The 27,628-nt window shown below is 37.5% G+C and overlaps 1 protein-coding gene across 3 annotated transcripts in view; it reads right to left on the minus strand.

The window, feature by feature from the left end:
* Positions 1-27,628, minus strand: part of UBE4B (ubiquitination factor E4B) — a 134,313-nt gene that overhangs the window by 37,694 nt on the left and 68,991 nt on the right. Inside the window, exons 5-17 of one of the 3 annotated variants that reach the window (XM_051988600.1) lie at positions 25,347-25,491; positions 23,222-23,450; positions 22,371-22,757; positions 21,508-21,663; positions 12,401-12,542; positions 11,292-11,392; positions 9,767-9,881; positions 4,655-4,738; positions 2,542-2,598; positions 1,575-1,691; positions 1,375-1,473; positions 611-724; positions 80-278 (exon numbers count right to left, since the gene is read on the minus strand). In XM_051988600.1, the coding sequence (XP_051844560.1) occupies positions 80-278; positions 611-724; positions 1,375-1,473; positions 1,575-1,691; positions 2,542-2,598; positions 4,655-4,738; positions 9,767-9,881; positions 11,292-11,392; positions 12,401-12,542; positions 21,508-21,663; positions 22,371-22,757; positions 23,222-23,450; positions 25,347-25,491 (1,945 nt within the window). The remainder of the gene's footprint in view (positions 1-79; positions 279-610; positions 725-1,374; positions 1,474-1,574; positions 1,692-2,541; positions 2,599-4,654; positions 4,739-9,766; positions 9,882-11,291; positions 11,393-12,400; positions 12,543-21,507; positions 21,664-22,370; positions 22,758-23,221; positions 23,451-25,346; positions 25,492-27,628) is intronic. The other 2 variants (XM_051988601.1, XM_051988602.1) reach the window with 2 other exon arrangements.

Here is a 27,628-nt window from a genome sequence, read left to right on the forward strand (position 1 = left end):
ATGCCAGTTAATCACTAAAATTAAAATATAGTAAGAGTTCCGACAATCTTAGGAGCAAGAAACAATAGACAACACTCACAAAGTTCAGTCATCCAACTAGTAACCTCCTCCATTGTTGCTTTCACTCGTGTCTCATCACTTGGAAGAACAATACGACACCGTGGATGGAATATATAAGTGGGATCTATCGTTTCTAGCTTAATCTTTGTGCTTAACTGCTGCAGCACCCAAAGGAAATTAAGCATAAACCCATCTGTAGACACCAACCGATCATCTGTCTGTGAAACACGAAGAGATACACTGGTTCAGAGCAGCAAGATCACTGGCCTTCCTGCTACACCCTGAAAAGGTAACCCAAAATCAAAGCCATGTGCCGCCAGGAAGGCTGGAGCACAGAGGGCCTAATTTCAGCTGTTCTTTACAGAGGCTGTGAGGCAAGTATCATATAGAGGCTTGTTGCAAGTTTACAAACAGAATAATCCATCAAATGCCTCCACTTCTAGAGTCTTGTTGCTGCTTTCAAAAAAACCAAACTCCCATACAAAGCTGGCCATATACTCAGTTTCTCCCATCACCGCTGGGAAAGGGGAGCAGCCTCAGACATCCTTACCTGCATCTGCGCTTTTTTCATGTTGGCATTGACAATAGCTGCCATGTAACTGAGAGCTGCCTCACGAGTTTCACCATTGAGCAAAATACTATGTAGGATCTTGAACAATTCTTGCTGCAATATGGAATAAGAAAGAAGAGATCAGTTGCCTTGAAGAATGAAAAAATTTTTCCACCTAAGATCTCTACAGAAGAACATGCTGATAGCAGCACTCACACAAGAGATATTTGTCCAGCTCCAACGACATCATAAAACTAGCTCTAGGGTGCAAACAAGTGGGCTTGAGCACCTTGACGGGATAGACAAAGGACTGTTGCTACTGTCCAAAGTTGCTTTTACCATCTGCTTGGCCCAACAAAGAGATAATTCAGTACACACACAAACCTGGGATCACTCTAGTTGTACCTGGAAATTTTGGTCGAAGTTTTAGACAAAGAGTAGTCCTGTACTTTGCACCACTGTGTTAACTTCATAAATGGGACCAAGGGGGAGAATGTGAGTATTTCCATACAAACGTCTCAACAATGGAGAGACAACTCAGCCTGAAAGCCCTCCGAGAGGGCATCAGCACAAATGATGCAGGGCACAGAAAAATGCCAGCTCTTTAAGGGTAAGGATTATTGTTTCCCCAGAGCCTGGAGTGGTTATCTTGCATGAAGTAGGCAACCGATGTTTATAAACTGAATTTTTACCATCATCTTGAAGGTTATTGAGAGAACATTTGTGGCTCTTCTGTGAAAAACCTCACTTGGCTGAACACTTACTCTGGCTGACTCCAAATAATGCTGTAGTGACTGGCTGACCACTCGGGTATTCTCTAGGGTAATGGCAGGCCCTGAGAAATACTTTTCAACCACTTTTACCTGGAAGAGAAAAAATATGGTCAAGCTTTCCAAAGTGACCTTTGGAAGGACAGGTCAATGTGCAGGTAAGAAGTACAGTCAGTCAATGGTCAGATACTCACATCATCCTCAGCAAAGACAGAGAGACTGAAGAAGGCCCCCAAATAAGAGAGTCTTTGCAACTCCCGCCCGGAACCTGGGCTTAAGGACTTCGGCAGCCACAAAGGCAAAGAGGCGACCTGTAAAGACATGCAAGACAGCAAGACACCTAGTTAATGCCCAGAAGACTATTGTCTATAGGCTATTTTGCTGAACTCTGCGATGTTTTCTTGTCTCAGCTTCATACAACAACTTCATACAACAAATATTTTGAATCAAATGAACTCACCCTGCCAAAAGATTCAATTCTTTTCTATATGAACTACTTATTAATAACTAATGAGCACTCTATTCTAAAATACTTTGAAATATCACCAGTTTGAATTTATTTGTATTTTTCTTTATACATTTATATAGATCCTTGTTTTTCCCATAAGAATGGGAGGTTCTTGGGAGATTACTTTTTTTTTAAATTATATTTTGCCACAGACTACTTTAATCCAATTTTTTTGTGGGGACTGAGGCAATTGGGGTTAAGTGACTTGCCCAGGGTCACACAGTTTTACGTATCTGAGGCCACATTTGAACTCAAGTCCTCTTGACTTCAGGGCTGCTACTCTATCCACTGTGCCACCTAGCTGCCCCTACTTTATTCATTTTAACTGTCTTTTTTTGCCTTTGTACTCCTAGAACATAGAATAGTTTCCAGTGTACAGTGGATAACACAGAATTATTTAAATTTTTTTTTTTAATTCCTCAACATTTGAAATTCACTACACAAAAAAGTGCATTTTATTTTTCAACAGTTGTTATAAATTACTTATTAATGTTGTTTTTTTAATAATCATAGCTCACATTTACATACTATTCAATGTTTAATGAAACGCTTTCTTTATAAATAGGTAATGTTTCCAATATCATAATTTTGAGGAAAAGTTTTAGATTTGTAGTAATGATTGTTGGGAGAAAAAACAAACAAACAACACTTACCAAACTACAAATAGGATGGGTTTTCCCAAACTTAATTTCACAGAGTTCACCTAATGCCTACAATTAAAATAAGAAAGATTTAGTCAAACAGGGCTCGCCTAATATACAAAAACAGTACCTATTAAAAAACACAAGGTACTTCAGTCCTGTTTATATCTTTAATAAGTATTAATGACTAATAAAATACTGATCCTGGTTGAGTGAGTGTTCTTCTTATATTTTAGATGTTAGAATGGCAACCACTTCACCAAGGTACCTAAGAGTCCTACAGAAACTATTAAAGCTAACTTGTACTTGAACTGCAAAAAGCCATGGATTCTTCCTAGGGCATTGTTATGGCAACTAAAGATATGCTGACTGGCATCTCTGAAAAGCCTCCAAATTCTGCTTGAAATCTGCTGTTGCCCTCCCATGAGAAGCCTATTTCCCCTATGTCATGGGATGACAGGGGTCACTTAACACTTGATAAGCCATATTAGGTGTCCTGATGTCATAGTGTCCCCATGCTGACGAAAATAAAGTCAGCCAGAGTTTTAGGGGACAGTGACAGGAGCAACCTCTGCAGAGCACACATGCACAGTCACAATTCATGCTAAGATGATCTGAATAAGTGGCATGCCAATCACGGCCACGCCTCCCCTCTGGTGCAGGCGTCAATGATGGCACTTCATCACACTATTGTCCCCTGGAACAGAGGCTTTTTGTCTTCTGATCAAGAGCAGAACATTCTGTTGATATTTAACACCAAAAAGTTTCATCTGAAACAGCAAGCTTAAACCACAAATAAAAAAGCTAAAACACAAAAGGAAAGAAAAGAAAAAGAAAACTGTTGTTCAGGAAGATGCTTCCACCCTGAACTCCATGTCCCATGAATGACTCCTTGTCTGGTACTCTTCAATCCCAACGATAGCCTCAAAGATAAAGTATGTCTCATGGTGAATAATGTGACTGGACAGAACCACATGGCATGGGTAGTGGTGGTGGTCCTTAACACAAAGACAGCACACAAGGACAACTTCTCTCACTGTATGATCCCTTTTCAAATTTTAGTCTTTAAAATAACATTTCTCCTATTTACTTCCCAGAAGGAGTCTCATAATCTCAGATTGTCTCATCCAAATTTCTCATTTTGTAGGCGAAAACATAGGCCTGAGAGGTTACTCCCAGAACATCATGTAGAGGATCTGAACCTGGCTTTTCTGACTACCCTATCTACACCTTCGCCTACTCGACTCCTTAGGTTCCCCTAGAAGCAAGAGGCACAATTTAGTAACAGGACAACAGAGCATGCGAGAAAAAAACCTTTTGTAATATATGTAAAACAAAGCTTTTCTATAAAATGCTTCTGTTGAAATATTTAATAAGTTGTTTGTAGAGGATACTGTCTGATTTGATATCTATGTCTTTTCAAATTGTCCAATTCAAAAAAATTCAGTTCCAATAACAAAATATCTCCCCTCCAAATAGTCAATGTCACAAATTCAAAGACTGGGAAATCGAGCTCTCCTCTTTTTAGGACCATCTTTTTAATCAGCAACTATAATTTGATGAGGATTTAGAAGACAGCTCTCTCCATGTTGCATAATACTTTCTGAGAACTGAGCAGAAATACAGTAGAAAGGTAAAATTCTCTGCATAGAAAATAAAGTCTGAAAAGAGGCTTATGGTGTCAAGTCGCAAAAATTATGTAAATATGAAATGGAGCTCTGCTCTAATTAAAATTATGATTTGCTTTAAATTGCTAAATCTGCACCCCAAACATGTTATGCTTATTAGCAAATGAATCAAGAATTTAAACTAACTTTAAGCTGCTTTTTATCCTCCTATGAAGAGATATATTTCAGTAGTTGCTCAACTCTTAAGATATTTCCTGACTGAAGGCATGAGCAAAGCGTTATCTGGGTGTTAGAGGGTTTCAAATTCGCCTCTATCACTCATCTCACTTCATACCAAACATTCTAAAAAACCATATCGAATTACTTCAAGTTTTAATTTTAAACTAAGGAAAACAAGTAAGGATTACTTATCCATGAAAGGAGGGAGTTGGTAATATTTAAACATAATATCCAGGAAAAGAAAATCATCTATTAAAGGGTTAAAAATAAAGCTTTACCATAAGGGGATATTTAAAGTAGTCACTATCAAGGGAGCACTCTTTGGCAGCAAGAGCCAAACCTTGTAAAATAGGGATAAAGATCTGGAAAAAAAAAAAAAGAAAGAAAAAGCACAATGTTAAGATAATTAAAAAACTGGAACCAGATGCATTCAATAAAGCCCCCTTTCTGGGCTGTAGTCCTTAGCATACAGATAAGCAGCAAGGCACCCACCCACAATAGGGATACTCAAAGCTCTCCTGCAACAAGGGAAACCCTGAAGCACAAGAGCATCATGGAGTGAGCAAAGCCCACCCCAAACCCTATGAACTATCAGAGCCCCTTTATGGTACACAGTACAAGTTTTTTTTTAAATGTTACTGTAGTTTTCCACATGCTTGTTTTATTCCTTCTGCTACAAAAAGTCCTTGGGAGTAAGGACCACAACCCAAAAATCTTTGAGTCCTAAGTACCAAGGAGCTCTACAGATTCTTGTGGCACTCAAACCTCATCAAATGCTTCCCAATACTTGACAAGTATGTGTTTGTTGAATTAATGAATGGATGTATATATGTATGGATGACTTTGTGTCCTTAATGTCCTGTATGTGGGCCTTCCATGGGGAAGGCAGATTCCCTCCCCTGACAACTTCATAAAAGAATCAACTGAAAAGTTCCTCTATAGATAAACCTGCTCAAACCATGTGTGATGAAATCAAAGCTGTTTTCTCCACATTTCCTCAGATTCATGGATTTAGGAGGTAAAAAAAAATTCTTACCAAGAAAGTTGAACTTCCCACATTTAATTCTGTCCATTTTACTGATTCAGTTGGGGAAAGGAACAATAAAATCAATACCAGATCTATTCTATTAGTTTAAATCGTCCGATCCAAAGAAATATAACAAAAAGGAAAGTATAAAACCAAGTTAGAATAGCCTGCTTTTGAAAAGAGTGAAATTCAGACTGTCACCTGGTAATTGTTTTGGGGGCTACACAAATTTAAGAAAATATTTCCCTATAATACTCTTAAGTATATAACCACAATAAAGTTTATTCATCACATCTTGTCCTCAGGTCTCAATTCCCTCATCTTTTAAGTGGAGCCTGGTCAATACTAACAATGTAAAATTGAAAACACTGAAACTGAATTGGTGGTCAATTCACAGTCAAAGGCCTAAAGATTGATGAAGTCAGAAGGTACAGTCTAGGAGCTTGCAAGTAATACCTACCATAACCTTGGAGAATGGGACAATGCTCTTTCCTAAGAGTTTCGTCCCTCCTATCTACTAAGCACTCTCCCCACTCAGCTTCTCGAAGGCTTTTAAAAAGCAGAGGTTGACAAAGGCTCCTCTGGTTGGCACTGTCTTTAAGTGATCTTGAGACGGATGGAAGCACAAGCTGGAGCTCAAGTGTTTAGCTTTGTACCTACAATTGAACCAGCTAGAGTAGAAGTATAGAACAGATTTCTATAACCATCTAACATGGCAAGCTAATACTTACAATCAAAAAATAAATCTCAAAACGGCAACTATGAAGAAAACATCCAACAGTTATTTCAATAAAAACATCAAGAAAATCCTAAAGAAAAGCTAATAACCCAACCTCTAAGAAAAAGGGCAAAACAGATTATACCTTGATGAGCAATAACTTGAGACATTTCTTACTTTTGATATTTTAAAATTTTTTTCCTATTAAAAAATCCCTCTAAAATGCTACAGCTAATCAACGGTGATTTATTTTTTCCCCAAACACTTAGAATTGGATTATAATGAATACAATATAATCTAGCCAATCCTCACTCCAAATGTACTTTCATTTTCCATCCATTACCAAAAACAGATTATTTTGTTTTCTAGGGAAAAAAAATCAATAATAGAATAAACAAGGAAGCAGCATCATTTAAATTAGAGCAAAACTCTATAGTAAAACTCTGGATTAAATAATGTGGTCATCAAAAACTACAGTTTTCCTAGAAAAAAGCTAGAGTAAATATATGTGAGTCATGATTGCGCAAGCTTTGATGATGCTTATACCTCCAGACATCAGTGAGATTATTAATAACTACATTAACTCTGATTCTAGTAAAGCTTGTCCCTCTCTATCACTTAATAGTATATAGGTTAGGCTATTGCTTGCAAGGAATGAATCTGATTGTTTTCTAATGTTCTTTAATTTGTAGATGAGGTTCATCCTTCATCAGGCACCTCTCATTCCTGTGACTCAACAAGATTAAATCAATAAATAATTTGAGACAAGAAAAACATTCACAAATAAAATATCTGTGTACTCATATTTCAAATTAATGAACATTTTCATTGCTGGAATTTTATTTCCCAATTTAGAAATATGCAAAAGTCCACTTTACCACAGTTCTACAAAACTGCTGGATAAAAAGTTCCTGGTCATTAAAATTTCTACCATACAATTGTCAATGCTATAAAATTATCCATGCATATAACTTCTAAATAAAAAGCTATTAAAACTGAAAAAAAAAATTTCTACAATAGCTTATCAGGGAGAAATACAATTATACTGTGCGTGTCCCACAAAACTCTGTCCTGGACCTTCTTCACTTCTCTATCATCTGTCTTAATGATCTATCATCTCCTGTTTCTGTATAAATTTCTATGTATTTAGCATTTCTATGTAAATAGTTCCTAGAATTATTGTAGTCTCTAGTCTGTATTTCAGTTCAGCATCAATTGGTTTTTGGACATCCTGAACTGAAAATACTGTAAGAATCTCAAACTTAACATGTCCAAAAGAGCATTTATGATTTTTCTCCCCAACTTTTTTCTTACCCAGTTACCCAGTGACATTCTGGACTCCTGACTCATTCATACTCATCCCACCTATGCAATCCACTGCCATAACCTTGTCATCTCTATCTTTACACCTCTCTTAAGGGCAGCTTGGTGGCACAATGGACAGAACGCTAGATCTGGAGTTAAGAAGGTCCCTCTTTCTGAGTTCAAATCCAACCTTAAGCACTTCTTAGCTTTGTGTCCCTGAGCAATCAACGACTCTATCTCCTCAGTTTCCTTATTTGTAAAATAAACTGGAGAAGGAAACCACTCTAACAGCTCTGTCAAGAAAACCCTAATCGCATACAAATTGTACGACAAAGAGTCAAAGGGGATTGAAATGGTTCAACAACAAAAGCCTCTCATACTCTCAGCCACAATTCTGGCTCTGGCCCTTATTGCCTCACAGAGCCTTGGTCTCATTACCTCCTCTCTCCCCCTCTAATTCATCCTCCACTCAATTGCTAAAGTGATTTTCCTAAAGTACAGGTATGATGACACAGCTCTGGGGACTCTCCAAGGTGAACTGAAGTCCTTTGGTATTGAAAGACCATTATGATCTGGCACTTTTCTGCCTCCTCAGTATTCTACATCCTTTACAATTCAGCTACACTGACCTCCTTGCCCTTCCTCACATACAAGACCCCCTGCCCCACTCGGTACCTTTTCAATGGCTGCTCCTGTGATTGGAATGGACTCGCCCCTCATCTCTCCCTTATGGCTTCCTTCACTACTCATTGTTACTCCCATCTTCTGCAGGATGTCTTTCCCAGTCCCCTTCCTTCCACTGTTCAGATGCTGCTGGGCTCCCTTTGCCCAACTACTTTGTAGATATGCTGCATATAACTAGCTATTTACGTATCATTCTATCACCCCCACCATCCCCATTTGAATGGCAGACCCTTAAGAGAAGGGATAGCAGTTTTGATTTTCTTTGTATCAATGCTATATTATAAACTGTGTTTGGTACAGTACCTGGCATATAATAAGGATTTAATATCCTGATTGATTTAATTATGCCTAAAAACTACTTAACAGCCAAGCCAGAGTGACAAACAGGTCAATGGATCCATCTTTTCCAAGGACAATCGAACCATTATCTCTGAGAGCAACTATAAGGAAAAAGGAAAACGTCCTCCTTTGGGAGATGACACTTAAGTTTCTCAGTGAAACCTTTCAATTTCTAAATGTCCTAAAGGAAAATGCTCACTCTGTAACACAGGATTGTCTAGCAAAATCAACCAGTGATAAACTATAGTTCTAAATGTAAAAGCCCCCAAAGTCTCTGCCTCTGTCAGCAATCTGTGCTATCTTAAAAGGACTTAAAACAAGCAATATTGTGGTAGAGAAGGCCATGGAGTCATTACCATAATGAGTCTGCAGATGAAGCTTTTGAAATCACTTGGCCAATTTTGTCAATACAAATGACTGGTGAAGCGTTCTCCCAATGTATCTCTATTTCAATTATCCTACCTTGTGGTATCCTTAATAATGTCTTATTTTTAAACTTTGAATGTTTTTGCTGCTTCTTATCAACTAGATTGCAAGTTATTTGAAGAAAGGAAATCTGTAAAAAATACTAGCCTGTGGATGTGGGCCTATAAGCCTTAAACCATTCTTGGTATCCTTTGCATTTAGCGTAGAACCTTGAATATCATAAGCACTTAATAAGTATGGGATGAATTTTTGAATTTGAGATCATTTTACAAAAGAGGAAATGCGTTTTCCAGAGACCTTCTGTGACTTGTCCCCACTCAAGGGACACAGGGAAGCAGTGCTCAGCTCTGTCAAATGCACTTTCTTTTCTATCATGAAGCTTCTTGGAATCACTCATAATGGCATCTGGAAGAGGTAGCACTTTTTCAAAGGAAACTTGTGGAAACCTGATCAACTTCTCAATTCAATAAACATTTACTCTGGGTAATGGGGAAATCAGAGATGAAGAAAAAGAGATCTGTCATTTCAAAGAATTTATCATCTAAAAGGGAAAGGGATGATATAGGTAAATTGTGGTAAGGGCAAAGGTGAGGGAGCAAAGAACAATTTTTCAAAACTAAGGTGAGAAAGGGGCTTCTTAAAGGATACTATTTTTAAACTCCTAACCTAATAGTAAAATAGCTTTCCTTTCTCATTGAAAGAATAGATAGTAAAAATTATTTTGGGACAAAAAAAGCGTGATTTTCATCCTTCACATGAAAAGAAACTATTAGCTGTTGCATATTTGGAAATTCTACATAGGCCCCATCTCCCAATATCCTATAACTCAGCAGCCTGGGTGCTTATTTATGGGCGGAAGCTTGAGCAACTGAAACGCCAGAAGCCTCTTACCTGTTTGAACACTTCTTCATCCTGGTGGGTTGTTCTCACCAGCTCTTGGATGAAACCAAATGGGAGGTTCCTACACAGCATATAGGGTACCAAGAGAGACTGCTGCTGCATGGACCTTTATTCACAAAGAAATCAAAAACAATAAAGCTGTTTGTTACAATCTACCCCAAAGAAGACTATAGAATTGCATAGTAAAAATAACAGCCTCAGGGTTTTGAGAGGCTAAAATTCTTTGAATATTCTGTTAGTTATTTACAAGAAGGTTCAGGAAAACCTGCTTCGTACCTGTAATTATTAACCTCTTTGTGCCTTCTTTGGTGAAGGTTTAAGAAAGTTTTCAAAATAACACTGTTGTAGAAGGACGAGGAAAAAAAAAGGGGGGGGAGAGAGGAGGAGGGGGAAAGGAAAGGAATTTATAGAGGAAAGGAAAAGAATTTACAAAACTTTTCCCCAGACATAGCTTATAAAAAATGAATCATTATAATCTAAATTAATCTAACAATCTAATGCCCATGAATCATTCTGAATCTTGGAAACTGATGGGAATCATCATGAAGCAACTGAATTCTTCTGAATAGTCCCCCTGTTTATGATATTAATGAGCCTATATATTTTGTTTTGACCAATAGTTAAGTTTTAATGGTCAGCTCACAGACTAGAGAGTTAAGATTACAATTTAAAAAAAAAAAACAAACAAACCACAAACACAGAAACACAAAAAAGAAGGCAAAAAAGTTTTATCAGCCAAAAACAAGAATGAATTCCCTCAATCTTCATCTGAAAATAGGAGAGGGAAATAGACCCTAGGATATCTTTAGTGACCCTCCTGACACTGTGGGCTCTAAGGATCTTCCTGATCTGAGGATTTGCTCTAGCTACTGCTACTGCTACTATTAGTCAGGGAATGTAAGCTACTTTGAAGCATGGCTTAAGCCCAATCTAATGAAATAGAAGGATAGATAGGGGAAGAGGGAAATTTTATTCCACAACTAAATATAACTATTTAATGCTTTGGTCCCTTCCTACCATCACTCTTCTCCATTACTGGATAACCAAAAGTTGATCTTGCCTGCATCTATACAAAGTAGTCCATGGGTGTGATTATAAGTCTACCTATGTTAACCCATGCTCATTTTGGTGCTTTAAAAAAAAATTCTTTACTCAAATGATCCTGAAATACAAAGATTCATAGTTATCTTAAGAAGGCATTATAAAACTCTCAAAATAGAATGAATTTTGATTTATTTCAATCACATATGTCATATAGCCTAGAGAAAAGGGCAAGCTCAGGGGTTGAGGGAAAAGAAATAGGAACAGGAAAATAAAACCCAGAAATCTAAGGATTTAGAGACAGAGAGGGTCTCTTCATTTATAAATGGAAAAAACCATTAGGGCTAAGTGAGGTAGCTTTCTAGGGCTTCCAGTTAAAATAGCTCATCAATCCTTAAAATGTTGCAAATAAGGCAACTCAATGGGAATAATTCTCTCACTGTTAAATCCCCAAGAATTCCCCAATGCTCCATACCTTGGTTGCGTTAATGAGCCTTGTAACACTAACGCAGCATGGGATATGCACTGGGAGCGGATGTTGCTCAGTAATTGGCTGACCGCCGGTTGGCTGCACATCTGAAAACGAAAGGTGAAGGGTGTCATACCAGAGACAGAGAAAAACCTTTTCTATACTGAAAACTGTCCCAAGAAAAATGTTCACAGAAAGGGAATTCTTTCCATCCCTCATTCAGCTCCCTGCAATAAAATCTCTTCTGGTGACAGGATTTCTTAATGTCCTGATGTCTACTGTCAAGAAAGAAAGGTTCAGAGCACAGCTACTCATTCAATCTAGCATCCCCCAATCAAATGGTCCTCTCGGTCTCACAAAACTAGAAATGACCTCTGCGGCTGAGCAGACTAATCCATATCACATCCCACTGGGCTTTTCTATGGGTGGGAAGCTAATGTAGCACAACCAACATCTTTTGCAATTTAAAACTGGATTTTTCTTTTCTTTTTTTTTTTTTGAGAGGCAACTGAGGGTAAGTAACTTGCCCAGGGTTACACAACTAATAAATGTTAAGCATCTGTTGTCACATTTGAACTCAGGTCCTCCTGACTCCAGGGCCAGTACTCTATCCACTGTACCACCTAGGAACCCCTGTGATTTAAAACTGGGAGGGAAATAGGCAAGTCCAAGTTGGGAATGTCCTTAAAAAGAAGAATCAAAGAATCTCTGAGTGTGGTGAGAGTTCTGGTCATTAGACACTTGGACAAGAATGCCATATGTAAATCAAACAAAGAGAGCTTCCATTCTGAAGCTCTCCTTTGCCTTGGACAGCTCTCCCAGCCTGCCTCCTCTCCTTCCACCTGAACCACTTCTACTGATCCTACTGGCTTTTGTGAGCTGGGTCTCCCCATTACCCAACTCCTTTTTCACATGGCGGCTGTCAAGTCCCCACTCCATGCCAATGCTGCCTGGAATGGCAAGCACTGGATTTCAAGGAGGAAGGAACAAGCCCTTGAGGTTTACTAAAAGCACGTTGGGTTCCTTTTTGAAGTACCCAGGGCTCTAAAGATCCTAAAGGCTCTTGAAGCTGACAAAATATCAGGTGGTTTTTCTGCCAACACACTCAAGCCTACCTTTGGTGCTTTTCTTTCCTCTATTCCAACTCTGTCAAAACATTCGATGAGGTAGTTCAGCATATCTGTCTCCTTGCACATTTCAATGGTGAAATGGTCACTGCAGGAATCAGAAGCGCTCGCCCCACCAGAGGCTCCCAAACTTGGGAAATAAAAGCGAGAAGAAGAAAAAGAAAATTAACCTTCTTTAGCCCATCTTCTTGAAAGAATTCTTTCTGATCATATTTTGTTTCCACAGCAGAAAGCCTGTTAGATTCCCTGCAGACACACAAAGCATAAACCACCATGCCACAACATCTGGATATTTTGTTCTGTTTGTTCCATAACAAAACTGCGGCTGCATTTTAATCCACTTTAAGAAAAAAGAAGGTGTGTATGCCTTCACAATCACAAAATCTTAGCTTCACTATTGTGAAGGGGATGATGCTTGAAGAAGCCAAAGGCCAGGATTGGATAAAGTTCTAGTCATTTGGATGCTCAAACCCCAGTTTGGAGTCACTGATAGCCAAGCTTTAATACTAACACCCTAAACAGAAAATAGCTCTATTTGGAGTGAAGCTATTCAGGGGCTGTGGATGATGAAACATGGCACTAAGAGTCTGAATTTCAACTCCCTATTCTTCATTCCTCTTTAGGCTGAGAGACTACTAACTTTTTCTCATCAGTAAATTGTGAATTTTATATCTGATACTGAGTACCCAGTTTTCAAATCTTCAATAAATCATAGAGCATTGTATTGCAAAACAACCAACAGATAATTAGAAAATCTAGGCTGCACAAACATCTAGGTCACTTAGCTGCCAAGGGACATGCATGTATATTCTCTTAGCTTTAGTTTATTAATAAGAAAGAAATAATGATGGAAGGAGAGAAAGAGAGCAAGAGAGAAAAAGAGAAGTTACCTACTCTGTTTACTTCACCAAATTATCAAGGAAAAAAGTGAATGAAAAAGTGTTTTATAGACTGTGTAGCTATAAAATTCAAGGTCTTATTTTTGGGAGTATCCAAAGAGATCTAGAATATACTAAGGATTAGTGTGAAAAAGGGCAAAATGAGGTAAGATCGTTAATCAGGAATCTTATTTTTAATTCAAATATTGATTTATTGATATACATTGAAGACACAAAGAATAATGATGATCCAGGAAGAGACCAAGACAAATAAAAAAGGAATTGACAAATCACTATACAATAAGGGACATAATCTCTTCAATCTGAGAAAAGCTCCTGAGATGCAATTTTGGGGAAAGGAGGCAAGGTTAGAAAATGAACCCTCTATATATTTGCACTTAAAATTTTAAAGTGAATCTAAGAACCTAATCTGGTTTTTTGGGAAGAAGTATCAAGAGACAGTTCCAAATAAGCAGGATGATAAAAATGCCAGTTTTGTGTCTGAGGTTTTAGAACTCTAATTACTGTATTGCCTCAGGGCAGCTAGGTAGCAAAGTGGGTTAGAACACTGACTCTGACATTCGACATTGTGTGACCCTGAATTAACCATGATTGCCTATTAAAAAAAAAAAAAAAGTTGTATCACCTCACTAAAAGATGCTAACTTTACTGACAGACTAAAGAAGTAGACCGGTAACCATTGGCCAGTCACAAACTGAGAAGCTAAATAGGTGTGTGAACCATTTGGCTACGTAAGAAGATTCTTCCCCAAAAGAAAAGATGCAATCAAAAGAAAACTTTGAAAAAATGTCAGCATTCTTCTTGTTCTTCCGTCAATGATTTCTGATACAATTTGCCAGAATCTTATGTGTTTTTTGAGCATTTTGAGATAATATCCACTGAACTGCAAAGAAATAAAGATGATCCACCAAAGACAAGCATGGAAGGTAAACTGTGGCAGAAAAAGAGAGGTGTCACTGAGCACGGGCAGTTGTCACAACCCTAAGGCTCTCATACAAGAACACAGATGCCCTTCTGCTCTTCTCCATTTGGGGAAACCAATTTTCAACTTTCTGCCCAATCTAAGATACCCTTACTGACTATTGCTCTCACAGGTTTTCTTGTGGAATATATGTGATCAACAGGAGGAAAGTCTTTTTTAAGCTCCCATAAAAGACTAAGAGTAGATCCTCAACGAATCGACATTTTAAGTTAGTTTTTTTTTTTTTTTTTAAGAATTTCAAATTCTCCTTACATTTTTGCTTCCCAACTTATGATGGGAAGTTGCTGCAAGCTAAATGGTGTCAAATCATTACTTCTCCAAGCAGTATTGCATGCATGCAACCAATGTTTTATGGAAATGGCATCTTCCATTGGATATGAACATGGGTTTGAATTTGCATTGTTTTGAGTTGCTCTAGTCATCTGTAAAATGAGGTTTTGAACAAAGCAGTTGGTGAACTGCTCTAAGTGGCATTTTTAAAATATCATAGAAAATGAGAAAGGTTCAAGGTTGGGGAAAGGTAAGTGTCCCACTTTTCAAAAGGGGAAGAAAATAAACTTCAAACCACAATCCAATAAGCCTGCCTTCTATTTCTAGGAAAATTTTAGAATTAATCAGAGTTGATTGGTGGGCATTCAGAAAGGGAAGCAATGATTACAAGGGATTAAAGAGCCAATGTGGTTTTATCAAGAATATTTTGGACAGCTTACCAAAATCTGAGTAAATTAGAATAAGATAAGAGATATGTGGCCCAGATGGTAACACAATTAGGTAGTTAAGAACTAGTTAGCAATCTAGCCTTACATAGGGTTGTTAATGACTCTGTTAACCTGAGGTTAGAAGAGTGCTTAACAGATCTATGCTGAGCCAATGAGACCAGCAATCCTTTAGTTACCAAATCCATTGGACTCTTCTGAATCCTCATGGTTCTTGGTCTGTCTGTAGCCTCTGAAGCACCACACACCCTCTTCTTGATACTTTCTAGGTTCCTGTGACTCTCTCCTGGTAATCTTCCTACCTCTTGACTGTTCCATCTCAGTTTCTCTTCCTTTTCCTGGATGGATCTCCATTTAGTCTTCTTTCACATAGGTGACTCTCAGATTTATCTATCCCACCCTAACCTTTCTCTTGACCTTCCTTGACCTGAACTCCACCTACTAGACATCTGAAATTGGATATCCTATATGTATATGAAAATAAACCTACCCCAAAAGGAACTCATTTCCCCCTTCCCAGATTCCCCACTGTTCTTCACTTCCCTATTACTATCTGGGGCACCATTTGCCCACCAGGCTCCCTGGGACACCCCTATCTAAAACCTAGGTGGCTTCTTGCCTCCTTACTCTTCCTTTCCAATGTATCCAATCCGTTGCCACATTCTGTTGTTTCTCCCTTAGTCACATTTCTCCTATATGCCCCCACCCTGAGGTAGGCCTTCACCACCTCACAACTCTAAATAATTGCCACTGCTGCTGGCTGGTCTCTCTGCTCCCAGGCTCTCCTGCACTCAGCCATCAAAGTGAACTTCCTAAAACACAGACCTGGTCATATCACTCCTTCTCCCCCAGTCAATAAACTCCAGTGGTTCCCTAAAGCCTATACGAGCAAAGAGAAAGTCCTGTTTGGCTCCTGAAGCCCTTTATGACCTTGGCCCTTTTCTGCCTTTCCTCCTCCCCTCCACATATTCTATTATGCTGGAAAACCCGTCACCTGCTGCTCCCCACATAAGATGCTTCATTCTTACTGGCTGTTTCCCACTACTGCAATTCTCCCTCTCTTTACTTCTACCTTCTGGCTTCCCTGATTTCCTTTAAGTCTAACTCAATTTGTACCTTCTGCAAGGTCTTTCTCGGTCCTTCTTAGGCTAGTTCTTTCCCTATGAAATATTCAATTTATTCTTTTTTCTAATTTGTACATTTTTTTCCTAGTTTGCCTGTTGTCTCATCTATTAGACTGTGAGCTCCTTGAAGGCAGGAACTGCTTCTGTCTTTCTTTGTAGTCATTGTCTGGAGCTCAGGGGGTGCTAAATAAATGTTGGTAAACAAAAAATGAATATAGATTCATAATCCAAAAATTTTTGACAGGTTAGAGGACTGGGACAAATGAAATAATATGAAATTCAACAGGGAACAACTGTTAACTTCTGATATATGGGGAAAAAAGTTAACATCACCAGTACAAGATAAGGCTAGATATAGATAGATAACAGCTGTTCAGAAAGGGAGTTTTGTTTTTTTAAATGGATGGCAAATTCAGTATTAACCATTACTGTGAAATGGAAGCAAAAAAATAAAATAAGATAAAATTTGACCACCATTTTGCACTAAATACAAAGTTTTATAAGTTCCAGGTATTATGAAGATCAGGCCCTATCTGGAGTACTCTTTTCAGTTGGCAAATTACAGCTGAAGGAGCTCTCTGAGAAACTACAGAGAGTTCGAGGGGCAAGAAGGATGGTAAAGGATCTTGAGTGTATTATTTTCTGAGGACTGGTTGGAGGATTAGAGCATATTTAGCCTAGAGAAGACCCAGGAAGATACACGAGGCATAATTCAGATATCTGAAGAGCTGCCCTACAGCAAAGAATCTGCTTACACTATTTTTGGAAGAGAGTGCAGAACCAGGAGTAACAGGAAAAAGTAGCAGAGATAAACTAGGACTTAATGTCAGTAACCAATGAGACTTTCCTGGAGGGGAATGGGTTGCTTTGATGGGAATCAAGGAAAGGCTGGATAACCATAAGTCAGAATGGTATACTGAGGGTTTCTTTTGTGCATGAGTTGGATTAAATGGCTAATGAGCTCTTCTTCCTCTTCCAAATTATATGATTCTATGGAGAATCCGTGAAAAACTTTTAGTTACAGAGTTTACAACACAGTGAAGCTCTGTTGCTGTTTAGTCACATCAGTTATATTTGATTCTTCACGATCCCTTTTCAAGGTTTTTTTTGGCAAAGACACTGGAGTAGGGAATGGAGGAGAAGAAATGTGGCGATAATAGCTGTTTCCAACTATTTTTAAGAACTTTTATATGAAGACTTGCTCTGCTTGGCCCCCAATAACAAAACCAGAACTAGAGGTGACAGCTCTAAAGACTCAAATTTAGTTTTGACTTATGCTAACACTTCCTAACAATTATACCATACAAATGTCCAATGAGCTGCTCTGGAAAGTAAGTGAATTCCCTTTTATTAGTAATCTTTAAGACTGGCTTTCCTCTAGAGAAAATTTCTGTTCATATACAGTCTGAAGAGGTTGGCCTTTGAGGTCTTATCAAAGTTCTGTGATAATATACAAATTCATGCAAATAACTACTTTCTAAAATAGTTATTTCTAAAAGATTGGATTTTGTATAACAATTTTTTCTTAACATAAGTTACATTTATACTTTATAAACTTTATGAAAGGAAGTTATAAAAGAAAAATAAGTAATCTTGGTGTATTTTTATGTCACAAAAAGATCACCATCAGAGCAAGAACAACAATCTGGTATCAAAGACCTACTCTATGTTCTACTTCCTCATTCACATAGACATTCAAATTCCCACCATGTAACATCTAGGCAGGGTTAAGCCAATTTCCACTCCTTCCCAACTAAGAATGGAACACATTTTCCTTGAAATAAGCATCTGTCACATCATTGGGTCTAAACTCTGGGGCAAGGAAAGCCTCTATACTATAAACTCTCTTCACCTAGGATCTCAAATTATTCTAATTTGATGTCACTCCCTGGAAGTGATTAGAGGCAGAAAACCTATTGCCCCTTCCAATCCTCTTGGATTGCTCAAGTGACACATTAAGTAAAATCTTTACAATGCCAATCTAAGGAAAAATGATACACTTCTGCAATAGTCTTGTCAAATAGTGCTTTAAAACAATCAGTGTGATTTCTAGCTACGTCTTTCATTCCTACTCCTCCAAATCTTAAGAATTGGGAAAGACACTATTTTCTAAGTCTGTAAAGAAGATCAAATCCCTTAAGCACAATTTATTCATTTTTTTAAATAATTTTTTTTGTACAAATTATATGTATGGGTAATTTTACAGCATTGACAATTGCCAAACCTTTTGTTCCAATTTTTCCCCTCCTTCCCCCCACTCACAATTTATTCTTAAAGAAATTGTTATTAACAGCATCTTGCTGAGGAGTCAACTATTATAACAGCATCTACAAAAACAATAGAAAAAGCTGCACTATGTATAAGTTACTATTCCTTTTAAAGTAAAGCCACCATATATATAATTTTTTTTTTCTCTTTCCCCTCCAACTCTTGGCTTAGAGGTGGCTACCATTAAACAGAAATAAATGTATGTATATCTACACATAAACACACACACACACACACACACACACACACACACACACACACACAAACATATGTAAAACCATTCTTGACATATTATTATATTTATCCAGTCTTTCTCTGGATGCAGATAGTGTCTCCTTTCATGCATCCTTTGTTAATTTGTAGTTAATTTGGGTATTTGTAATAGTCAAAACGACAGTCATTCAAAGTTTGCTATTACTGTGGACATTGTTCTCTCGATTCTACTCATTTCACCCTTCATTATTTCATCTAAATCTATCCATGTTTTTCTAAGATCATTAAGCTCATCATTTCTTATGGCACAATGATATCCCATGATGATCAAATACAACAACTTGTTAACTGTTTCCCAACTGACAGGCTCAGTTTCCCCATCTGAAGTTTCCTTGAAAAAGAGAGAAGAATAATCTGCTATATCCTTCTCTAGCTCATTTTACAAATGAGGAAAATTGAGGCAAATAGGGTTAAATTAAGTGATTTGTCCAGGATCACATGCTAGTAAGTATCTGAGGATGCATTTGAACTCAAGAAGATGAGTCTTTCTGACTCTGGGCCCTGCACTCTACTTACTGTGTCACCTAGCTGCCCAGGACTCTATGTACTGTGCTAAATGGCCTAATTGTAGTATTAGCAATAATACCTCTGTTACCTAATTTAATGATCAAGCTCAGGCTGGAAAAGAGAAGAAAATATTCATCTTCCTCCCTTCTCTGCAGAGGTGGGAAACTCTGGGTACAGAACAACGTATATAGGGCCAGACTCCAGTGAAGCTTAATTGGACAGAACTGCCATTTTCTAATTGGTTTTTATTCCCTATTACAAAGGGAAGGTTCTCTGTGTAGGAAAGAGGGAAAAATATCTGAATTAACAATTATGTAAAAACAAATGATACTAATAAAAAGGGGAGAAAGGAAGAAAATATGCCAAGCCATGTTCTAAATAAAATAGTTAAAAAACCAAAACAAACAAACAAAAAAAAAAAAACACAAATCAATGTCCATTTTCTTTGTAGTGACTCAGCAAATGCAATTACCTATTAGGCCCTTTGTACCAATGCAGGTTGGCATTCTGTATAACTTGGAATTTTGGAGAATAACCTACAGCAGTGGTAAGCTGAAAAAAGTAAAATAAAATAAAGATGGTGCCCACTAATCTATCCTTAAGGAGGCCTGTAGTTTTAGTTTTAAAATGTAACATTATGTGTTTTTATTTATTTTGTTCAAATACTTCCCAATTGCATTTGAATCTGGTTCTGACCTACTTGGAAACATCGTGGGCTGTTAGTGACCTGGGATTTGGTGGCCCATGTGGCTGGTATGTAGTGGGATGAGACTTGAAAGCTAAGCCTTTCTGGCTATGTGACCTCTTCTGGAAAGACCAAAAAAATCAAAACTGATTGAAATTAGATTCCTATTTATTCAGGGAGGCAAGACAAAGATGTGAAGCACTATACATTCAAGTTTTTTTTTTAAAAGTTCATGTGTTGAGCTACTACATGGCGCAGTGGACAGAGCACTAGCCCTGAAATTCAACCTGAGTTCAAATCTGACCTCAGACACCTGATACTTACTAGCTGTATGACCCCGGACAAGTCATTTACAGAAAAAACAATAGCAACAAAATGTTCATGTATCTTGTGGAACTTTTTCTTTCTTTAAAAAGTTCTTTTAAGAGAATTCTCTCTGGGGAGAATAGAGGAGAGACACAGGATTTTTTTTTTTAATAATTACTATAAAAATCAATAAAACTATTGTAAAAAGAAAAATGGAAACAAATGTTTAAGCAGAACAAGAATAAATTTAAAAAGTTATGTGTATCAGTCTTATCTTTTTATGGGACAATTTTAGATTTAAAATTTTTTTTTTCCTATCCAAAGTATGAAATATGTTTGAATTGAGGCCAGTTAAAAGTAACTATTTCTTTACAGGGGATTGAGAAGAAATATAAGAATAACTTTTACTCGATTTTTTTTTTCTTTCCATCAACTAGGATCACAGAGATAAAGCATTCCCCAACACCCAATACCAATATAACTTAAATACATTATTATAGAAAATGATTGTTACAATGACAATGATGAGGTAGGGGAAGCATTGCTTCTAAAGATAAATTTACCTGAATTGGAACAACAAAAATACTTTTAACAGAAACCATGCACCAGGTCAAGGAGACTGTATTGATTCTGTAGGGCTTTTATCTTATATAAGCAAGCTGCTGGCTCTCTATAAATTTAGGAGTGAGCCTATCAAGTCCAATACAATCAACAACTTACCTAACAGTACCTCATCAGCCTCCTTACATTCCATCTTAATGATTCTTTGGAACAAAAAGATTTAACTACTTGTACTTTCAAGTCATTTTTAGACAGTAGTGATGGGCGAATAATAATTTTGACCAGAAGAAATCTTCATTTAAGGATAAAGTTATGGTTTAAAAAGGCTAGAAATAAAGTTCTTACATAATTTCATCAACAAAAAAAACCTTTTAAAAAATGACTCTGGATTCTCTTCTTCCCTTCTTTTATGGCCTTTGTACTATCAAGAAAACGTAACTCACAATTTTTTACTTATCTGATAGCCAAATAAAAAGGCTTCCAAAGTATCTGAAATAAGCATTCCAGCTCATGTTTTATGATAATATTACAACTTTTTCCTAACACCATACTGAAATTAAAATAAAATCTCTATGTAGTGAATCGTCTTTCTCATTTGCAGATACATGCACTAGTTTTTCATTTGTTCATCTGTTCTCGGCCCTTGTTTCTAATATACACACTTCACTTCCTCCACCAGCATGCCTTTAAAGCACTCCCTAGAACAGGGCTGATGATGCACAAGGTTAGTTCTTAAGTGCCTGTGCATGCAATAAAGCTCCAATCCTCAGATACCTGGACCCAAACTGGACACAAGTAAAATCATCATCACCACCACCTTCATCCTCATCCTCATCATCACCATCATCATCTTCATTTTCTTCATCACTACTGTCCCCAGACATATCAGAAAGTGCGAGGAAGAGGAAGGAGAAAGGATGGTCGTATGTACTACCGCAACAAAAGTAAAAAAGTGCCATCAGAGTAGGTAGGAAAGGCAACGAAAGGTTTGGCAACAGCTTTCCCTCTAAACTACAAGAGCTGTTTCCATCCACATGCAAACGATACGGTCAGCCAAATTGGAGAAATATAAAGCAGACAAACAAACTTACTGGGTTAAGAAAACTGTGATATTGCTTCTTAAGGAGGTTGTATTTGCATGCAAACACACATGAATTAATATGCCTTGGCATTAGCTCTGCCCTCAATTTTAGTAACCAGAGAAAAGGGATATCCGACCACAATAATTGAAGATGGGCAGTTAACCCTAGAAACTAGCTGCTCTACAAGTGAGATTAATTTTGGAGTATTGATTTGAAGTGCATCTAAAGTGATCCATTCAGCATCAACACTCAAATTCTATGCTGATCTTCTATGAAAGTTAATTTGCTAACAATTAAAATTTCTGCAGAAGAGAGTAGAATGAGGACTGGAAGGAAAGTCTCATGATTCTGCAGAACTTGACCCTATGACATTCTCAGTTCAAGGCTAGCCAAAGCATGGGTTCAGGGATTAGAGCTACCCCACTAGTTAACCACACAATCAATTAATTAAACTCAAAACAGAAAAATCAGATGTTCATATCTAAGGTTAGTACTAAAACAATTTTTCCAAAGTCCCAGCACTGCAAACAGACAACTCTCTTCTGGAGAAAATACCTAGAAGGAATCCTTAGGGCAGAGGGACGCCTGCTCGTGGGACCTGGAGAAGCAGGAAACAAAGGTGGGCCCATGGCTGTGGGTCTTTGTCTGGAAGGACTGGTCGACAGGGCAGGCGGGCTTGGTGAGCTAGACAAAGCGGAGAGACTCGAGGACCGCAGGGTGGGAGAAGTCGAAAAGCCCCAGGGAGGGGCCACAGTGTAAGGGCGATACCTCGGAGACGAAGCCTGGCTTCCTGAAGGGCTTTCTCCTGGAATATGAGGACTGAGCGAAATGGAAGGCACAGATATCGGAGCGGCTGCATTGGAAGGTGAGGTACAAGAGGAGCTCGTCACTGGCACATAGCTTGAGAAAGGGGTATTGGGAGTTGGACTAGTGTCATAGAGGCTAAATTAATTGTTGAAAGGAAAAAAAGAAGAGAAAGGGGAAGAAAAAGGCAATTGAAGAAAGAAAGTAGGAAAGAACACACAAAATACAGGAAAGCTTACTTTTCAACTTCATGTTTCCCTCCTCTGTGGGCACATAAAGCAAGGGCCCGCACCTGTTTTTACCTTTGAGCTCTCGGGCACACATCTGCCATTTGTATATTCATAATGAACTAAATGCTGGACAATGTTAGATTCAGCATTTCTAATTCCTATATCCAAAGTTTATCATTTAATGAGTGACATCTGTTTCCCCAAACCAGAAAACCAGGAGAGAAGATAACACTTCTGATGACTAATCTACCCCTAAGAGTGTTAAAGCTCCTCCAAACTCATTAAAAAGGAAGTCCTGAAAGAAATTCTTCCTGTATATCATTCCTAGGTTTGGTACCATTCAAGGAGACATGCAAATGGAACCATGCTGACCTGGACATTGAGCTGGCACTGAAGGAACCCACATTGCAAAACATGGGACTCGTTCCTGGATTAGATCCTGCACTAAGCATCAGGTTTCTGTCCGGTGATCGAGCTGCAGTTGCAATCGGCTGGGAAGTCGCCGTCAGACTGGCAAAAGGATTCTCGTCTCTAGTTTGAGTGGACATCATTAGCACTTCCATTAAAATCTGGCCAATCAAATCCTTAAAATCAGAGAACACTGTTGGAAAAGCAGGACAGAGGAAGTTAGGGTCGGTATCATGGATCAAAGCTAGGACACAGGAAATCAACATCACAAAGTGCTGCAAGCACAGTGGCTAATGACTGGTCACCACCAACTATGGAGATTTGTAAGATTTATAAGAAAAACAAATTGCCTGAAGTGTTCTACTCTTGAATGCCCATCAGCTAATGGCAAGCTATATGTGAAAATGGTTTAAGTTTCTTTTTTTTTGCGAGAATAGATTGAGACTTTATCCTGCTTTCTTCATATTCACCAGATTTCCCTTGTACCTGAAATGCTTTTTTTCCTTCCAGTGTGCCACACTATCCTATATTCCCTAAGATTGTAACACATGTAAATCCTCTGTGGCTTAAGCATACACTTATAATATGGTTATTAAAAGTGTTAGTAAATAGAATATAGACTTGGAATTACCAAGGTTTGTCAGGTGAATATAAGGAATAGTCTGGCATTATGCTGATCAGGTCTGAAAAGAGACAGCTGCTGAGCTCAATTCTGGAATTTAGGCTAAATAGAAAAACTGTATGTCAGAGAGAAATGAGACTTGCAAGAGGATAAAAGGATTCTTTTTGTTTTTGTCCTGGCAAAAAGGCAGTCTCCTCTACCAGGAAAAGCAACAAGATAAGAATATTCTTGAGAATCAGAAGAAAAAGCTTTCCCCCAATAATCTTCCCCTACCTGTCATATCATTTAAGATAATTAGTTAAAAGTGACCAAGCAGGAATAAATGTTTAAAACTCAAAATTTGAGTCCTTTGATGGCTAAAAATGATCATCTGGTGATCTGGGGATAGGCTAAAGAATAGAGAACAAGCCTTATAGTCAGGAAGAGCAAGGTTCAACCCTGTCTCTAACACATATTGACTAGGTGCCAATGAATAAATCACTCAACTTTTAATCTGCTGAGACCCATGTTAACTAAGCCTCTAATATTTTAGGGCAGAGTGCAATTATATTAGGAAGTTTCTTGCCCAGACATTGCTCATCTGATGAAATCATAGGACCAGAATGGGTCTCTCCCCACAGTCAAAAGAAAAATGAAAAATGGTTAATGGCAAGGAAAAAAAATTGGAATTTCAACAACACTATATCAAATTCTACCAGCTCAACAAGTAAGCTGTATTGAAATTGTTTTACTTGAGTCTAAATCACACTTTAAGAGATCTTTAAGACCAAGATGGCACCTTTTAAACCGTTCAGATGTCAATTAACAAAGTGCTGCAAAATAAATTCATGAACTCATAAGCTTTCTCATGATATTCCTCTAACTAAGGAGTGAAAAATACTGAGGGAATCATGAATAACTAATTCAGATGTAGTTTTCTTTCATAGCAATAAAAAATATATATATTTTTTACTTTTTTCACCCCAGATTTATCCATCATTCAAATAAATAAAATAGAAAGAGTGTATATAAAGCAAAAAAAACTTTTAAAATTTACAATTTGTTTCTATAAGTCTGTTAACTTTAACAAAACAAGCCATTGAAAAGCAGCATGACAGACAGTGTGGATGAAAACTGTAACTTTCAAGACCAGTGTTAACCTGGGCCAGGCCCGTCATTTTTCAGTAGACTTGGCTACTCTTTCTGAAGAGCTGCCAAACTGGATGGAACTCTCCATACCAATAAGATCACAGGTTCAGTCCACTCACCCTGAAAGAGAAATCCTGTTCAAAAGATTGGTTTATTAACAAAACCATAAGAAAGAAGTGGAAATGAAGTCAATCTGACCTCAGCAGCAGAAATCACCACTGTTAACAATAAATGCCCCAAACTGAATGGGTACATTTAGACAATCCAGCATAAAAATATCTTTTTTTTTTTTTTTTAAACAATCAATACTTTGAAAGGTGACAAGACAGAAATCCGTACCTTCTTTTGGGTTCTGCTTAAATTGCGCAGAAAGTGAAGTCAAAAAAATGACATCTCTGTCCCGGTCTTTCCAAGAGACACGAAAGATCTTACAGACCAGCTGTAAGGCCTGTTCTTCTGAGACCTCAGAACCTGATGAAAGTTCCTTTCAGAAAAGAGTAAAAAAAAAGATTTGGGGGGGGCATAAATTTCAAATGAAATTTGTGAAACATGAAGTCAAATATTTCTACAAAGAATAACATTTTACACAAATTCAAAGACATTAACAAAGCATGAAAAAGAAATCATCTAAAAATGTTAATTTGCTGATAAAAAAGGAAATGATCTCATACATTAATTACTATCACTTGGAGTCCCTGCAAAACCTAGAGCTCCACAATTTATAATACATTCTCTGGAGGAGGATGAAAGGATAATGACATCATCTGGCAATTTTAAGGCAAAAAAGCCCAGAAAGGATCTGAACATTCTATTCACCCACATGCATGTACATATTTTCTCATCTCTAAAACAGATTAGCATTCTGAACATAACCATTTACCACTAAAAAGCAAAATGTAACTCTTTCCTGCTTGTTTAAAGGCATGGTCTATGAGGACTTATAACACCAAAGTGGTGATCATTAATAGTCAAGAAGAGCTTACTAATCCAATTATTCTATGATGAAGAGGGACATCTACACCTAGAGAGAGGACCATAGGAACTAAATGTGAGTCACAACATATCATTTTCACTCTTCATTGTTGCTTGCTTGCATTTTCTTCTTCTTCTTTTTTTTTTTAAAACTGGTTTGAATTGATTTTTCTTGTGCAGCACAATAATTATATAAATATGTATGCATATATTGGATTTAACATATTTCTACCATGTTTAACATATATTGGACTACTTGCCATCTAGGAGGGAAAATTGGAACACAAGGTTTTGCAAGGGCTAATGTTAAAAAGAATTGTCCATGCATATGTTTTGAAAAATAAAAAGCTTTACTAATAATTTTTTAAAAAGAGTTTACCAAGAATAATTCTCATCAAACAATATCACATTTGAATTCTTTAGGGAGTTGAAACCAAGAAAAGTTATAGTTGCAGGTCATCTGAATTTCAGCAAATCAGACAAAAATCACTCTTTCCCAGCTGGGAGGGATTTCAGAAGTCCCTTTCTTCAACTCCTGCTGACAGAAATTGTCTCTCTTAACAATTCCATGAAGCAAACCCCAGTCTTTGAGTGAAGAATTTGAGGAGGGAGAGAGAATCAACTATTTCATTACAAGTTAGAACAATGCTAATTATTAGCAAAGTTTTCTTTTATTATCAGGATGAACCTCTCTCATATCAATTTTCTTTCTTTCCTTTATTTTTATTAAAGTTTTTTATTCACAAAGCATATGCATGGGTAATTTTTCCACCACTGACCCTTGCAAAACTTTTTATTGTAAATTTTCCCCTCCTATCCCCCATCCCTTCCCCTAACTGGCAGGTAATACATGTTAAATCCAATATCTGTATACATATTTATACAGTTATCTTGCTGCACAAGAAAAATCAGATCAAGAAGGAAGAAAAAGAAAAACTTGAGAAGGAAAACAAAATGCAAGCAAATAACAGAGAGAGTGAGAAAGCTATGTTGTGTTCCACCCTCTGTTCCCACAGTCCTCTCTCTGGGTGTGGATGGCTCTCTTCATCATTGAACAAGGGGAACTGATTTGAATCATCTCAATGCTTAACAGAGTTCTGCTCATTTTACTTAGCATCACTTCATGTAGGTCTCTCCAAGCCTCTCTGAAATCATCCTGCTGGTAGTTTTTTACAGAACAATAATATTCCATAGCATTCATATATACACACAACATATATATAATTTATACAGCCATTCTCCAATTGATGGGTATCCACTTAGTTTCCAGTTTCTGGACACTACGAAAAGGGCTGCCACAAACATTTTTGCACATGTGGGTCCCTTTCCTTCCTTTAAGATCTCTTTGGGATACAATCCAGTGGAAACACGGCTAGATCAAAGGGTATGCACAGTTTAATAACTTTTTGAGCATAGTTCCAAATTGCTCTCCAGAATGATTGGATCCATTCACAGTTCTACCAATAAAATATATGAGTTCTTCTATGAAGGGGGAAGTAGCATCTTGAAAGCCCAGTTGCATAAGATAAGGCATAATAAGATATACAGGGTTTAAACCTGTAATTTAACTATGACAAAGTTATGTAATGGTTGTTACTAATATTTTCTTGAGAAAGTCATAAAGGTTATGGGGTTAATGAAGACTAAGA

The sequence above is a fragment of the Antechinus flavipes genome, chromosome 3 (assembly GCF_016432865.1).
Source record: "Antechinus flavipes isolate AdamAnt ecotype Samford, QLD, Australia chromosome 3, AdamAnt_v2, whole genome shotgun sequence".
Classification (NCBI taxonomy): domain Eukaryota; kingdom Metazoa; phylum Chordata; class Mammalia; order Dasyuromorphia; family Dasyuridae; genus Antechinus; species Antechinus flavipes.